The sequence below is a fragment of the Bubalus bubalis genome, chromosome 22 (assembly GCF_019923935.1).
Source record: "Bubalus bubalis isolate 160015118507 breed Murrah chromosome 22, NDDB_SH_1, whole genome shotgun sequence".
In the NCBI taxonomy this organism is placed as follows: Eukaryota; Metazoa; Chordata; class Mammalia; order Artiodactyla; family Bovidae; genus Bubalus; species Bubalus bubalis.
This window is the reverse complement of record NC_059178.1, coordinates 4,721,059-4,737,519: the sequence shown is the minus strand read 5'-3', so window position 1 is coordinate 4,737,519 and position 16,461 is coordinate 4,721,059. Positions and strand designations below refer to the sequence as shown.

Below are 16,461 nucleotides of genomic sequence, written 5' to 3'. Positions count from 1 at the left end.
GAATTTCCCATTTTGTAAAATTGATAAAAGCCATGAAAAAGGAGAGGATCAGAGGCCACACCTACACCTCACCCACATCCCAAAGTGGCCTCCAGAGGAGTCTGGCCGCAGACTCTCTTCCTTACCTAAGCACTCCTGTGGTGGGGAGTCCCTGTCGAGCCCCTTCCAGAGGAGTCTGGCCGCAGACTCTTCCTTACCTAAGCACTCATGTGGCGGGGAGTCCCTGTCGAACCCCTCCAGAGGAGTCTGGCTGCAGACTCTCTTCCTTACATAAGCACTCCTGTTGCGGGGAGTCCCTGTCTAACCCCTGTGGTCTGTGCTGTTTCTCATCTTCCAAAGGTACTTGGCCGAATCGTACAAAACTGACGTTTTTGTCAGTCAGCACAGTCAGGTATCTGCAGTCCCTTAGGTTTACCTTAACAGGGCATGCGCACCAGCTCCAGTAGATCTCCGTCCTTGGTCATGGAAAGAGGCTAACCTCTAAATAAACCCTGTTCTCTAGCTTTTTTGCCTCATCTGTCAGGTACAGGGTGTTACAGGCACACTATGAAAGCCTGTTGATAGGCAGAGATAGAAAATTCAGATGCTTGCATTTCTTTTGCTGTTGTTCTGTCGCTAAATCGTGTCCAACTCCTTGCAACCTCATGGACAGGCTCCCGTGTCCTTCACCGCCTCCCGGAGTTTGCTCAAATTCACGTCCATTGAGTCGGTGATGCTGTCTTAACTGTCTCATCCTCTGTCACCTGCTTCTCCTTTTGGCTTCAATCTTTCCCGTCATCAGAGTCTTTTCCACTCAGTTGGCTCTTTGCATCAGGTGGTCACAGTATTGGAGCATCAGTCCTTCCAGTGACTATTCAGGCTTGATTTCCTTTAGGACTGGTTGATTTGATTACATTTCTTTTTTCTCTCTTCCTCCCCAAAAGGGACAACTACACACTTCAGATCAACCCCAATTCAGGCCTCTGTAATGAGGACCATCTGTCCTATTTCACCTTCATTGGAAGAGTTGCCGGGCTGGCAGTATTTCATGGGAAACTTCTAGATGGTGAGTTATTTTAAAAAGTGTTGAAGGTAATAAGACAGTGTTCTCTGTGGTCTATCATGAGGTATCTTACTCACATCATAGGTTTTAAGCAGAAGAGCCTCACTGGTTCTCTGTAAATCAATGGATTCTTTTCTTAATGCTTTGCCCATAACGAAGGTGCTCCCTAAAACCGTGACTGCCCTTGGAGGCAGAGCAGAGACGCAGCATGTCAGTGTCGGCCCCCTAGCCCCGTCTGGGGCCTCACCTTCTTCCCTCCCCAGACACCAGCGGGGTTTGAGCCTCGTCTTAGGGCTACACTGAGCCCGAGGGGGCAGGAGCTGCTGCGGACAGTGGGTGCCTGGGGAGACCTGGGGTGGGCTGAGGATGGGGGTCGAAGGTGGAGGAGGGGGACCAAGGTTCCCGTGTCCTGTTGAGAGGCGTGCGGCGCAGGCCGGCCTGGCACGGGTGTAGGGGGGCCCCTGTGGAACCACGGTGGGTGTTCCTCACCGCCTTCACCCTGCTCAGGCCCCCTCCTCCCCCGGAAGGCCGCACAGCCTCCTCCACGGTCTCCTGCGCTCCCTTCTCACCCCGTCCCCGCTCCCCACCGCGGCGCCAGCGATGACACTTGACACGCAGACGGGATTCCCTCCTGGCGTGTCAGTGACCCCTGGAAAACTAACCCAGTTTCCCCCACGTTTTAGGTTTCTTCATTCGACCGTTTTATAAAATGATGCTGGGAAAGCAGATAACTCTGAATGACATGGAATCTGTGGTGAGTAAACACGGGTTATTCCAGTGGACATCGTGAGCCGCTTGTGCTTTATAGAAAGGGAGTTGAGGCCATGTGCTAGTCACAGCGATTTTTACGGGCTCCCTCATTCAGTATGAGCACCAGGGAACATTTAGTTGTTCAAGAGGTTAATTGATCTCCATAACTTTTTTTTTTTCCCGTAACTTTTTAAATAAGCAAATCATTGTTCACATTTCCTAGAGTCATGGTATTTCCGGTGGACACACACACAACTCAGTTACCTCTGCTTACCCAGGACTAGGTAGACCAAATTAAACCCAAGGGTCATCTAGAAACCTCATCATTGCCCATTTTTTCTATTGAAATTGCTAATACCAAACAGGTTACAGGCTTGTCTGTCATCCCTTTGTTTTCCAACCTAAAAAAATGGCAGGGGACCAGGCCAAACAGTAGATAAGGGAAGAATATTTGAAGTCATCCTAGACATGGAAGAAGGGTAAATGACCACTACATTGTAGGAGAAGAATGAAAAATCAGACAGTAATTGCTGACTTTTGATTTGGGGTTTCATGTTGCATTTAACTTACTCATTTTTAATCTAGGCTGACCCTTTCAAAGCTGAAAGGATTTTCTGTAAAAGCAAAATCCGATGCTCTTTTCCCAGTATCCTTTGCTTCTGTTTTTCTTTTAATTTACCCGTGACCCCACCGTTCACCTCCACAGGGGTGGGAGCCAGGGAGTGTTTCCCTGGGGCCATCAGGAAGCATCTTCTTCCCTCAGCCTTGCCGCTACACTGCCTGCTCGTGTTGTGGAGCTGGGTCCGTGAGCCGTGTACTCGTGGCTCACGGCGCAGCCTCTGGGTGTGGAAGGAGGGCAGAAGGCCAGCGTGCATGCGAGGCCACTCAGCTGGTTTTTCTGTGGGCCCTTAGCTCTGCGTATCCACCTTACCCATCTCAAGCTTCTCTTCAGCTCTCACCTTTAACTTAAGCTTTATGCTTTTGTTACTGTGCAATGAGGAAGCTAGGAATACAGAAGTTTCTCTTCAAGTCTAAATTAATTTTATCCCCCATGGGGATAGTAGGCACCCACATTCTCTTTTTCCTTCTTGGAGCCCAGGCTCTGGGGCCCGTGTTCTGAATTTTGCTCACAGTGACTTGCAGAGAGTGATAGAAGCCCAGGAAGCGGCACGGCTTGAAACCACCGGCGTTTAATTAGGGCTTTCTCTGTCCTTCCTACTTCCCTCTGATATTTTCACTCTTAAGAGACAGGGAGTGTACTGAGCTCTACAGGCTCAGTTGTATGATTTCCTGACTGCCTTGCGGAGCAGGCCACTTCCCCTTCTCAGAGGATGGGATCCAACTACAACCCTCAGCAGGGGAGAGTAGGGTGGGGGAGAGCTGGAAACAAGATATCAGTAACTAATGCATTTCTTGAGATTCTGAATGGAATTACACTGGAAGAACATAATCATTTAAAGAAGTCAAATGAATGTTTGTTTTGAAAAAAATACTTTATTTTAATTTTTGTGTCAATTTTATAGGATAGCGAATATTACAACTCTTTGAAATGGATCTTAGAAAATGACCCAACTGAACTGGACCTTATGTTCTGCATTGATGAAGAGAACTTTGGGCAGGTATGTGTTGTAGGCGGCCACCCACACTCGCCCTTGACTTTCAGAGTCTTTGCTTCTGCACAGGCTGTACCACAACTTTGCTGGACAGTTAAAAACCACCACCAGGAGCTTCAGGTGTTCATCATCATCTCATTGTATCATCAGCGCCTTAGTGTCATGCCAGGAAGCTAATCCCAATTACAGCTGCCTCTCTTCCTGTAAAACAGAAGTTGCTCAGTCGTGTCGAACTCTTTGCGACACCATGGACTGTAGCCTACCAGGCTCCTCTGTCCATGAGATTCTCCAGGCAAGAGTACTGGAGTGGGTTGCCACACCCTCCTCCATGGGATCTTCCCAACCCAGGGATCAAACCCAGGTCTCCCGCATTGCAGGCAGATGCTTTACTGTCAGAACCACCAGGGAAGCCACAGAATTTCTCTTCCTGCAAAGTCAGAGAAATTCTAAGGCCTCTGGGGCATGAAGTAGTACCTGCTTCTCAGCTAAAGTAGATCTGAATGTGAATGTTGGCTCCCTGGTTTTAAAATTTAGGTGCAGTGTCAATGTTTGCTTAGTGATGTAAATATGTGACCGGGAAGAGGTGATGTCTGGGGACCTTGACTTGGTTCCCTCTGCTTTGATAGTCCCCTTGTCATGGTGAAACTTGCCTTTGGGGCTCAGCAGGCTCAGGCTTTTCTGACCTCCTTGCTTGGCGCCTGTACCGTCCTGTGGTTCAGTTAGGTTCATGTCCGACTCTCTGCGACCCCGTGCATGCAGCACGCCAGGCCTCCCTGTCCATCACCAGCTCCCGGAGCTTGCTCAGACTCGTGTCCATGAAGTCGGTGATGCCATCCAACCATCCCATCCTCTGTCGTCCCCTTCTCCTCCTGCCTTCAATCTTTCCCGGCATCAGGGTCTTTTCAAATGAGTCAGTTCTTCGCATCAGGTGGCCAAAGCATTGGAGTTTCAGCTTCAGGATCAGTCCTTCCTATGAACATTCAGGACTGATTTCTTTTAGGATGGACTAGTTGGATCTCCTTGTAGTCCAAGGAACTCTCAAGAGTCTTCTCCAACACTATAGTTTAAAAGCACCAATTCTTTGGCTCTCTGCCTTCTTTATGGTCCAACTGTTATATCCGTACAGGACTACTGAAAAAACCATAGCTCAGGCTATGTTAACTTTAAAGATTACTTTCAAAGATGAAAATTGCCTGCTTGGAATTCTCGTCATCACCCTGACGTTGTCTAGGGGGTGTGTTACCTTTGATTCATTTGTCCCCTATGATAACACTGCTTGCGGGGGCAGGGAGGGTCTTCTCAAGATGTTGTCCAGCCCCGGCTCCTGTCCTTTCACAAAAGCACAGAGAGAGTTCCATCTCCCAGACCAGACCTCATAGCCTTGACGTTCATGAGGTCAGGGAGCCCATTTTAAGGGTTAACTATGGAAGATGATGTTGGTTTGTTCTTTATTGCATCAGAGATTACTGAAAGCGTCCTCCACTGCCCCAAAAGTGTGTTCACATCTCTGTCTATTCATGATGCTGGGCTCAGTTTTATAAGTGAGGTGGGGAAATCAGGTCCCTTGCCCTCTTGGGTTCATAGTCTAGAAAAAAGAAGCTGATGCCGCTGGATAAAAAGGAGTTTCTGACAAAGAGGGGTGGGGGCAAAAACTTTGGCGATAAGGTGATCCCGTAGATACCAGGATTAATGTTACATATGAGCCAAGAGCACTCACGAGTGTGAGCCTGGGGGTGGGCGGGACTTGGGGAATCTGTGTTTCCTTTCCTTCTTGGCTGGCAGAGTTGAGGCTCATAAAATTTCAAACGCCAGGGATGAGAAAGACCTTGTGATAAATGTAAACGATCAATGAATTCCTTTAAGAATATCGTTTGCCCTCCCATCCTTTTTTTGCTGCATATTGTGCTTTGTGACCAAAACTCTTCACAGACAGTGGACGCCGCCTGTCCTGTGGGGGTCTTGTTGTGGGGAAGGGGGAGGGAGACCTTTTCTGCACACCCGCCCCCCACTAAGATGTCCCATCCAGATTAGCAGTAGCCCCCCAAGGACTAAATATAAATGGGTTCCTGCCCTTAATCTGCTTCCTTCTTCTGCTCCCCCTTCCCTTGAGCCCCTCCAAGTCACCCCTCCCCTCCCCCGTCACCCTGGCCCATTCACCCCTCACCCTCCCTCGAGCCCCTCCCCCTCCCCCGTCACCCCTCTCCCCTTCACCCTTCCAGCTCTTCCCAGTCCCGCTGCTTCTGTCAGCCCTACAACGTGGATGCTCCTCTGCCTGCGTCTTTTCTCCTCCTGACCCCAGCTCTCACCCACCATGTGGTTCGGGTTCCACCCATCTCCGCACTGCTTACCCCCCAGTCTGTTATCTCCGGTCCACACCCCTCCTCTCGTGTCCAGATTCCCCCAGGTCTCCTGAACCCCTCCTCCCTCCAGAAAGACCCACAGATCCCCAGACTGAACCAGAGCCACTTCCTCCTCCCAGCCCCGCCCCCTGCCTCGGTCTGATCAGTGGCCCCACCCCCTCCACCTCAGCCTCTTCCCTCTTTCCTCCCACGTCCCGACCCTGCGTGCAGCTGGTCACCACGTCCTCGTCGCTTACCTCATCCACACCTCCCCTCGCTCAGGCCCCTGGTCCCCACGTCATGCCCTCTCCAGTCCTCTCCCTGATGCCCCCACACGTGTGCTTCAGATGTGGTCACTGTGGGAAGCACACCTGGATCCGGAACCATTCTGCTCAGCATCTCCTCCACTGGCCGTCCCGTGCCCTTCAGTGTGAACCACGGCCTGCCCTGCACAGCGCACCTTTACCTTCCCTCCTGACACCTCCTTCCCCCCACCTTCACAGCCATGGGCGCCTGCTGTGCTGCCCCCAAGATGCCCTGTGCCCTCCGCAGTCTACGTGGCACTGTCTCCTTGCAGCACCCCCCCCACCCCTGTGGCCCTCCCCACATTGACCTCCAGCCGCCACTGACCGGCTGCCTCCCCTGAGCCCTCGAGGCTCCTGGGTTTCTCCAGGGCCCAGCGTGTAGTGATGCCTGCTGCATGCTTAGTGAGCAAAGGACTGAACCGCACTGATCTCGTTTTTTTTAATGTTACAAGTAATGGAAGCTCCAAGTGTGAGAAAACAAAATGTAATTGGAATTGTGGTGACTTTTTATTAAGCTGGACCTTTTTTTTAAGGGTCTTGACTGCCAATTTTCAAAGGGTAACACATGGCTCAGAGAAGGCAATGGCACCCCACTCCAGTACTCTTGCCTGGAAAATCCCATGGACGGAGGAGCCTGGTGGGCTGCAGTCCATGGGGTCACCAAGAGTCAGACACGACTGAGTGACTTCACTTTTACGTTTCACTTTCATGCATTGGAGAAGGAAATGGCAGCCCACTCCAGTGTTCTTGCCTGGAGAATGCCAGGGACGGGGGAGCCTGGTGGGCTGCCGTCTATGGGGTCACACAGAGTCGGACACGACTGAAGCGACTTAGCAGCAGCAGCAGCAACACATGGCTAATCATCCTGGAACTATGTCTTCTTTGTGTTTTTAACACATGGAGGGAGACGTAAAGAGCCAAGAAGACTTAAAATCAGTCTTGGACTGTCAAATGCAAAAAGAAGGGTCTCGTGTATATCCACTTACAGAGCTCCATCCATGCTCAGTCCAGTCCCTCTGTCTTGTCTGACTCTGCAACCCTTTGGACTGTAGCCCGCCAGGCTCCTCTGTCCATGGGATTCTCCAGGCAAGAACACTGGAGTGGGTTGCCATTTCCTTCTCCAGGTCATCTTCCCAACCCAGGGATCGAACCCATGTCTCCTCCATCCTCCGTCTCTTGCTTTACAGGCGATTCTTCACTGCTGAGCCATCAGGGAAGCCCATAGGACTCCATATGACTAACTTAAATAACACAGTTCAGAAGGCATTACTGATGCCATGATTCGATGCAGACGCCCTGAGAGACCTTCCTCAGTTACAGTTAAATGTAACTGTTTCTACCTAACAAGTACAAACCAAACAGAAAATGTTTGCATTTTTAAGTAGACTTCTGATAAAGATTTTGATGATCATCATAATTCATGTCAATTATTCATTACAAACAATTCTCAAGTAAGAGTAAGATGATGATTAGGAGCCTGTTTGTGAAAGTACTGTCTTTCCTTTTGAGAGAGCCAGGCCTGATTAACAAGAAACTAGCATATCTGTTTTGTATTCTGGAAAAAATACAGTGAATTAAGCAGCTGCACCTAGCTCTCATCTCCCACATTCAGTCCCTCACCAGGCCCTGTTCATTTTTACTCGCTGCTGTTTGTCAGTTCTCTCTGTTCTCCCTGTCTGCCCCCTCATGAATACCTGAGGGTAAGCTACCATATACATATTATATGGCTTCCCTTCTGGCTCAGCTAGTAAAGAATCCTCCTGCAATGCGGGAGACCTGGGTTTGATGCCTGGGTTGGAAAGATCCCCTGGAGAAGGGAAAGGTGACCCACTCCAGTATTCTGGCCTGGAGAATTCCATGGACTATATAGTCCATGGGGTCGCATATAATATATAGTGATATCTGTTATACGCATATATATATAAAACTTTATTCATTTCTCGGCTGAGCTGAGTCTCTGTCGCTGCTCGGGCTTTCTCTGGCTGCAGCGAGCAGGGCTGCCCTGTAGTTGTGGGGCGCGGGCTTCTCGTCGCCGTGCCTCCTCTCGTTGTGGAGCACAGGTTCTAGGGCCCATGCGCTCAGCAGCTGCAGTCCCCGGACTCTGGAGCACAAGCCCAGTAGCTGTAGCACACAGGCTTAGTTGCTCCACAGCGTCTTGGGATCTTCGCTCTTCCTGGATCAGGGATTGAACTCGTGTCTCCTGCGTTGGCAGGCGGATTCTTCCCCACGGAGCCCCCCGCTTGTAGACGTCTAACTGGTCTTTTATATCCACCTTGACCTCCTACAGTGGCAGAGCGGTCTTGGCAGAATGTGAGATGACATGTCATTCCTCTGCTGAAAGCACATGGAGAATTCCCATTCTGTCACTGTCGAGATAAAGCCCCAAACCCTGTATGTGCCCCGTGACGTCCTGCGTGGCCGGGCCCGGCGTACTTGTCTCAGCTGTACTTTGCATCATTGCTGCCTCTCATACTTTCTGGGTCTGCTCCCACGAGACCTCTTGCACACACCAAGCTCCTTCTTGCCTCAGGACCTTTGCACGTTCCATTCCTTCAGTGGGGAACACACTCCCAGCCTCGGTTTGGACAGCCAGCTCTGACCCCAGACCCCAGTCCTTCAGAGGGTCTCTCATGTCTCCCTGTGGCAGGTACCATAAGTGCCTTTCCACTCGTTTGTACGGTTGCGTGCTCTGCATCTGTCTCACCTGGTACAGTTGCGTGTTCAGCATCTGCCTCGCCCGTTGGCTCAGCCCGGTGGTGGCTGTCCTGGGGCTGCCTGTCACTCACCGCTGTGCACTTACCAGCTCACAGTGCCCGCTGCAAGGCCGGTGCTCAGAACAGAGTTGTTGAGCCCAAAACGTAGACATCAGCAAGAGGCTTGTGCAGGCGTCGCCCTCTCCAGCCCTTTGCAAAGCTGCCGTTTTGTTTTTCTGATACTGAGCTGCACGAACTGCTTATGTATTTTGGAGATTAATTCTATGTCAGTTGCTTCATTTGCAGTTATTTTCTTCCATGTTGAATGTTGTCTTTTCCCCTTGTTGATGGTTTCCTTGGCTCTGCAGTGCATTGCAGTTTTTCTAACCCAAAAGGGAGCCCACACCTCCTTGTACCAAAAAGTAAAGTCATTCCTTCAGTGGAGTGAAGTTCCCGCAGAAGCGAGATGTGCATGCGGTCAGCCTTCCTCGGTGCTCTGAGCTTTTTCTCCTTCTGTAATTAGAAATTTGAGCCCGTGAAGGTTAGTGGTGGCCGTCACTTCGTATAATGGAACTGCAGCTGTTGCCATGTTTTTCTGGTTTGTTTTCTTTCTGGTTGGCGAGAATCTGGAGCTGCTGGGTGGGGGGCCTATTCAAAATGTTTCAAGTGAACAAATTTCAGTATTTAACAATCCTCATACACCAACCAGAGATGTAAACCGTGCACTCATGTACACCCCACACACACGTGCCCCACCGGGAGGAGACATGCTTTCAGAGCTGTGACATGCAGAAACTCTGGACTGCAGGGCAAGCAAAGCAGCGCCTGATGGGTGAGAGGCGCCCGCCGCGGGGACTTGTGAGAAGCTGTGCGGTGGGGCGGGGCAGAGACTGGGTGGCAGCCGCACGGGAGGCTCTTTGGGGCCTGGCCTGAGCTGGGCGAAGGCGCACGTTCCAGTTGGGGTGACGGTGCTCCTTTGAGGGCAAAAGCCGTTCTGAGAGGACGAGGTCTCAGCCATCACGATGCTTGTGTCCTCCACGGGGCACAGAACACACTGCTAGTCCCATAGGCATCTTTGGTAAGATTGCACAAGAGGAATGGGGCAGTTGAAGGGGGGTGGCATCTAAAAAGGCTCCTCGGGGGGTGCTGACTGGGGAAAAAGGCTGAGAAGCACTGGGTGGGGAGAGCAAACGGGGGATAGACAGATGCTGGGAACAGGAGGGGAGAGAGAGGAGAGGCCAGACCAAGAACCCAGGGAGGAGGCGGCTCCTCCAAGATGGGGTCAGGAAGGTGGGCAGGGGCAGCTGCGGGGAGCGTGAAGGTGGGAAGAGGCACTGATCGCCGGGGGAGCCTGGGGAGGACGGGGACAGCAGCCCCCAGGAGCGAGAGGAGAAGCAGCAAGACCTTCCTCTGACCAGGTCCGGCATGCCCGATTGGACCCAGTGTCTCTGCGGACTTCTCAGACCTTTGTCCTAAAGCGTCTGCCAGAAGATCGGGGAGACCTGTGTGAGTGCCAAGTTGTTACTTAGCAAAGAAGTGGGGTCCAGTTCTGTGAGAGCCTCATCCCAGAGGTTCTGCTGGTCTTCGTGGTCTTGTTTTACAAAGACGAGAGAGGAGTTCCTACTTGGGCCAAGAGACTTCAGGAAAGAAGTTTTCTTCCATAAGCACTGTTGACGCCCCTGTGTGCCAGGCGCTGCGTTAGTCTGTTAGTGTTGGGTCCTTAAGGAAGGAGTTCAGACACAAGACGACAACTGTTTTTAAAAAGTGGAATTTTTAAAGACCCTGGTGCCCAGAAAGATGGAGGGCAGCAGGAGAAGGGGCAGTAGAGGATGGCTGGATGGCATCACTGACTCAAGGGCCGTGAGTTTCTAATGGAGTCTGAATAACAGCTGCTCCTGCCCACAGGGTGGTGTGAGGCCAGGGAGGGGGCAGCGGAGGCTCTGGGAGGACTTACCTTCTCCAGGGAAGGGCCTGCAGCCCCCGAGCCCCCATCACTGCCTCCCGGAGACACTGCGGCCCTGATCAGCCATGTGACCCAGAGGTGCCCTGGCCAGCAATTCCTTCCCTCACACAGATAGGACAGTCTGCTTTTTTTTTTTTTTTTTTACTTTCAAAAATAATTTCATATATCTGATTACAAAAATAATAATAAAATATTGATCTTTGTAATAAAGTCGGTACAATAAACACATATTAAAATCACCCTTTACTCCTACCACCTAGAGAAAAATTACCATTAAATTTTGGTTTGTATCTTCCAGAATTATTCTTTGTAAACACACAAGGTATTTTTATTTATTAATTACAGGAGTGGAATTGTAGAGTGTGCACAGTTTTAACTTAATAAATCCTAAGTGGCTTTCCATGTCAGTAAATACCATTTTTTAATAGCTACGCTGGATTTCATTCCATAGACCAAACATCTTTTTTTAATAACTTTTATTTATTTGTGGCTGCACAGGGCCTGTGTTGCTCTGCGGGAACTCTTCTCTGGTTGTGGTGAGTGGAGAGCGTCTCTTTGTCTTGGTGTCCCGGCTGCTCACCACGGTGGCCTCTCTGGGCACGCGGGCTCCAGAGCACAGGCTCAGCAGTTACAGACTTGGTTGCTCCACCGCATGTGCGGTGTCTCCTGCGCTGGCAGGCCAATTCCTTACTGCTGAGCCACCAAGGAAGCCCCGTAGACCAACCAGTTTTTAGCCACGCCCTAGTGGTCAGCATCTAGGCTATGTCAGTATCTCACCATATAAAAAGTATGAGGCCTGTAATCCTGAAATACACATTTTTGTACCAATATCTTACCGTTGGTATAAATCCTAAAAGAGAAGTAACTATAAGAAGGGATTTGCACCTTAAAATCTTGATGCCTGTTGCCATCCCACTTCCTAAGCAGAACTGTTCAGTATCCTCAAGAAGTGCTGGGATGTACACGGGACGGAGGCGACTGGACAGGCTGGAAGACGGCGGTGGAAGGGAGCCCGGTGGGAAGGAAGGATTTGAAGAAATATAAAAATACAGTAGCAGTTAAGTCCATACTGGGGACAGGAAAGCATCGTTTTGACGTTGTAGAAAGTAGGGTTCAGTCATGTGGGAGAGAAGCTAGGCCCCTTCCCAGATAATGAAGAAAAGGAGGAAGAAGAACACGGGAAGGTCCAAGATCGAGGATCCGTACGCTTGGATTGAATAAGCCGCCTCCACGTGAAAAAGAACAACAGTCAAGCACACATCAGAGGAAATGCTGATAGGAAGAGGATCTGATGGGCACGCCAGAGACATCCGGTCTGCTCCTGGGTGCATGTGCAGGGCTGAGGCACTCTGTGGTACTGTTCAGTTGCTAAGGGGTGTCCGCAGCAGGCTTCCCTGTCCTTGACTATCTCCCAAGTTTGCTCAAACTCCTGTCCATGGAGTCGGTGGTGCCATCCAACCATCTCATCCTCTGCTGCCCCCTTCTCCTGGCTTTAGTCTTTCCCAGCATCAGGGTCTTTTCCAGTGAGTCAGCTCTACATCTGGTGGCCAGAGTATTGGAGCTGGGGTGGGGTCGCTGAAAGTGGACCTGTGTCAGAGCAGGGGTCTGTTACAGGGGTCTGTGACTGTATCCCGCGTGAGGGATGTGACCTGGACGTTTACTCTGGAGAACCCGCTCCCTCAGGCTTGGCCTCCTCCCGGACATAGCCAGATGCATGTGGGGAAAAGACGGCGAGGACTCCCAGCAGAATATAAAAGTGGTTATCCGTGAATAGGGGAGCTGTGGGTGGTATTTTTTTCCTCTTTATTTCCCCGGAATTTCCACGAGAGTAAACACTTTCCTGTTAGATCAGTAGACTCTTCCTTCCCTTCTGCTACTTACCGCTTTGTCCACTTGGATGTTAAGCTAGGGCTAGCAGAGGAGGAGACTCTGCCTTGGGTTTGGCGTCTTTGCTTTCTACGCTCCTAGCGGCTCTGACGGAGGCGGGGACGTTCTGGGACAGGGAGTGGGAGGTGGTGTCGTGTGCCTGCTAAGTCCCTTCAGTCGTGTCCTACCCTTTGTGACCCCGTGGACTGTAGCCCGCTAGGCTCCTCCATCCATGGGATTCTCCAGACAAGAACACTGGAGTGGGTTGCCAAGCCCTCCTCCAGGGATCTTCCCGACCCAGGGCTCAAACCTGCGTCTTCTGCACTGCAGGCAGATTCTTTTATCGCTGAGCCACCGGGGGATGCCCGAGGTGGTGTCTGATGCACAGAAAGGCGGGGGTTCTCCGGGGGCAGGTGGGTCCATCCCTCACTTGACTTCCTCAGCTTCTCTCTTGTAAGTCCCTGTGTTTTGCCCCTTTGAAAGAAATTCCACGTATTTTTTTTATGGCTATAAAATCTAATTTTCAGCAACAAATTGGGATCTCTGCAATCTTGATGGATGTACCCTGTCTTTTCTGTGAAACATAATTAAATTTCTTGGTAAGTCAATAGCAGATGAAAAAAAGTGTTGTTCTCCACTGTTGCTAATGTATGAAGGATAATTAAAACTCATAAATAACCATAAAATCATTCGCCTTCGATGATAACATCTTTAAGCGTGTAACATCTTAACAATTTACAGGCCTCATTAGACGCTCCCTTGGACACAGAGCCCATTTTCTGGGAAAGAGTTCTGAATAAATTTTACTTACGTTCCTCTGATAGTGAGACGTTATTACTCAGTGATAATATGCTAGATAGCTCATGATGGTGATCGTTGTTTTATCTTTGTAATTGCAGACCTATCAAGTGGATCTGAAGCCCAACGGGTCAGAAATAATGGTAACAAATGAAAACAAGAGAGAGTACATCGAGTACGTACGCACACAGCCCTTTCTTTTGTCAAATCGAAGTGGCGTGTTTGGTGGGCAGCCCTCGCCAGAACGCCTTGTGCATGCCGTGGACATCCTCTTAACAGCCGGGGTTCCTTTCTGGCTTGGGCTCATTGGATGCTGAATTACGGGATGGAAAGTGTGACTTGTATCATGACTTCTTGGAGCTGCCAGACAGAGGAGCAGTGGGAGGAGAGAGGGGTCCTTGTTGAGTAACATAGCAGATACTCTGGGAGCCAGTGGGCGTCCTGTCTAAAACTGAGAATTACAGCGATGGAACACAGTGTCAAAAGCCAGTTGGGGTAAAATTAGAGACAACCAAAGAGAAGATACTGCCTCTCTCTCCTGACTTCTCTTCCGTGATGAAAGCATAGGAAAAGAGTTAAAATGGATAGGGAGAATTCAGCAGGTGCTGAAACATCGTTCCTGATGTGTGTAATTTTCTTTACTCAACCTCAGCCTCCATTGGTGGAACAAAATGTTGAGTCCTTTGGAAATCTAGGACATCTGTAGAGGGTAGAAGGTCCTTCTCTGTTGGGCAGCTTACATTTTCCTCTTTGGTGTATATGTATGCCTCAAGCACACAGTTCTGGTATCCTCCAAGGATTGCCGGGTTGCCCTCGCTAACCTTGGGCAGGTCAGCGTAACAGTGGCTGGCTCCCAGGGTCTTAGTTTCTGCTCATCTAGTGAGTTATAGCTATGGCCTGAACTCGTTTGCATTCAGAACATCATCTCAACAAGCCAGGTTGCCTCCTCTCTCATTATAATGGATCACAGGACTTGAGAGAACTGGCTGAGGATCTTAGCATCCTTCCTTAGCATCTGCAGAGAAAAGCCTACTGTCTTTTCTAATTAGGAAGAAGGGAAGAGTGTCGAGTCCCTAGACACCCTGACAAAGGATGGACTTCTCTACTCACAAGTTTGAAAACTTACTACTCTTAGTCAAAGACTAGAAGTAAGATACTACAGTCCTTGCCTGTGCATGTTAATTGGCACTTGCGCTGAACTTGGACAGTTTCTGCGAGTAGATGGTGTTCTAGCAGACACCGTTGTCTTCGTTCAGAAGCACAGACTTGGAATCGATTTTTAACAGCCCTCCACCGCAGGGTGACTAGGGTCAGAAGTCAGAGGGTTGGGACCTTGTGATACATGTTGTGCGTCTTTCTTTGCAGTTAATTCTTTCGGGTTTCAGGTCCGGGTTGGGGGCAGGGCCTTAGGCAGCATCTCCACTGGCTTCACCGCCAGAAGTCGGGTTGAACTCCCAGCTTCTCTGTGCCCCCTGCACCCCCGGTGCAGGAGGAGGCTGTTGGGCTGGTGATCGCAGCACAGCCAGGGAGCCCCCAAAATGCTGAGCAGTGGGCGGGCGGCAGGCTGGTCCCTGGGTGCCGTTGCCATGGCAGCCCCCCACCCCCGTAAGTGAGAGCCCTTGGTGACAAGGTCCCCGTGCTATTTCACAACAGAGCGCCTTAGGTGGACTCCAAAGCAGATTTGCCTGGCAGTAAATGCTGCTGTGCACTAAACGTTGTCACAGGGAGCATGGTTTCAGTGGATTTCTGTGACTCAAAGAGGTTTTTTTACCACTAGTCCTCCAAATGTTGCTATTAAAGTATTAATGTTAGTGGTAAAATGCTGATAAATTGTATGTCTTCCTTGAAAACCAGCACATTGGATACTAGAACGAAATATCATATGATCACATATGTTGTGCTGGGTATTCCCCTTGAAAATATGTATATGGTTGTACGTAAGTATGGGTGTGTATGTGCCATTATGCCCAGTTATGTTTGTATTCAAAGCCCATTTTCCCTTTTCTCTGGACAGTCACATTTATAAAGCAGCTTTGGTAAACTGAGGCTTGGTGGAGGGGAGAGGGGAGAACCAGTCTTACTTTTTTTAAATCCTCAATGAGACTCGAGGCTCCACGTGTGCCCCTGTTCTGGAAAGCGTCCAGGACGCAGCAGCAGCGGCCCCGCCCTCCCCTTGGCCCGCTTCGGGCCCTGCTCCTCCCCTGCCGACGAGAAGCTGCTGCGGTTGTGCAGGAAGGAATGAACGCGGGGTGAGGGCTGGTTAACTGCTGTCCCTTTCCTCCTGCAGCCTCGTTATCCAGTGGAGGTTCGTGAACAGAGTCCAGAAGCAGATGAATGCCTTCCTGGAGGTGAGCTGGGCTCACTGGGAGCCGGGCCTGCGCCCTGAGGTTGGGAGGGGACTACCCTCCTCCTGGGGGTGGGCACGAGGCAGGGGATCATCACACGCCCCCACACGGGCGCAGGTGTGGGGACCCCACTCCCACCGCCTCCAGCTCCAGGACAGGAGTGAGAGCCTCGGCCCTGCTGCCCTTCCGTTTGTTTGCTTTGGAAATGGCACCCCACTCCAGTACTCTTCCCTGGAAAATCCCGTGGGCAGAGGCACCTGGTCGGCTACAGTCCATGGGGTCTCGAGGAGTCAGACATGACTGAGCAACTTCACGTTCACTTTCACTTTTCTAGCTTTGCTGCTCTTAGTTTTTAATTCACTGTAACTGTTTTTTAAAGAGAAACTTTTACAGACCTGATCCAGAGGGCAGGCTCCCCCCACAGAGGCTAGAACCGTCATCCTGCAGGTCTCAGTGGTGCCCGGGAAGGCTGGGAGCATCTCAGCCTTTTGCTGCGGTGACCGCAGGTTCTGAGAGATGGGAGGACCTGGGCAGCTTCCATTCATACCATCCCTCCCCAGGAGCGGTACCTTCCCCTTCATCGGTCGGACATTGTTTTTTTTTTTAATCCCCTGCTCTTTCTTCGTGGCTGGCTGAACAATTCCTCACCCTATTAAAGTGTGAAGCGGCTACTTCTCAGACCCGGGTAGTTAACGTCAGTGATGCCACAAGGCCCCTGAGGAGAGGCCCGTCACAGAGAACAGGGTC

At 50.7% G+C, this 16,461-nt stretch overlaps 1 protein-coding gene across 11 annotated transcripts in view; it reads left to right on the top strand.

Annotated features, from left to right (window-relative positions):
- Positions 1–16,461, top strand: part of NEDD4L (NEDD4 like E3 ubiquitin protein ligase) — a 379,669-nt gene that overhangs the window by 352,482 nt on the left and 10,726 nt on the right. For all 11 annotated transcript variants that reach the window (XM_025273167.3, XM_025273168.3, XM_025273169.3 and 8 more), the window contains 5 exons: positions 924–1,045; positions 1,726–1,796; positions 3,316–3,411; positions 13,471–13,544; positions 15,657–15,717. In XM_025273167.3, the coding sequence (XP_025128952.1) occupies positions 924–1,045; positions 1,726–1,796; positions 3,316–3,411; positions 13,471–13,544; positions 15,657–15,717 (424 nt within the window). The remainder of the gene's footprint in view (positions 1–923; positions 1,046–1,725; positions 1,797–3,315; positions 3,412–13,470; positions 13,545–15,656; positions 15,718–16,461) is intronic.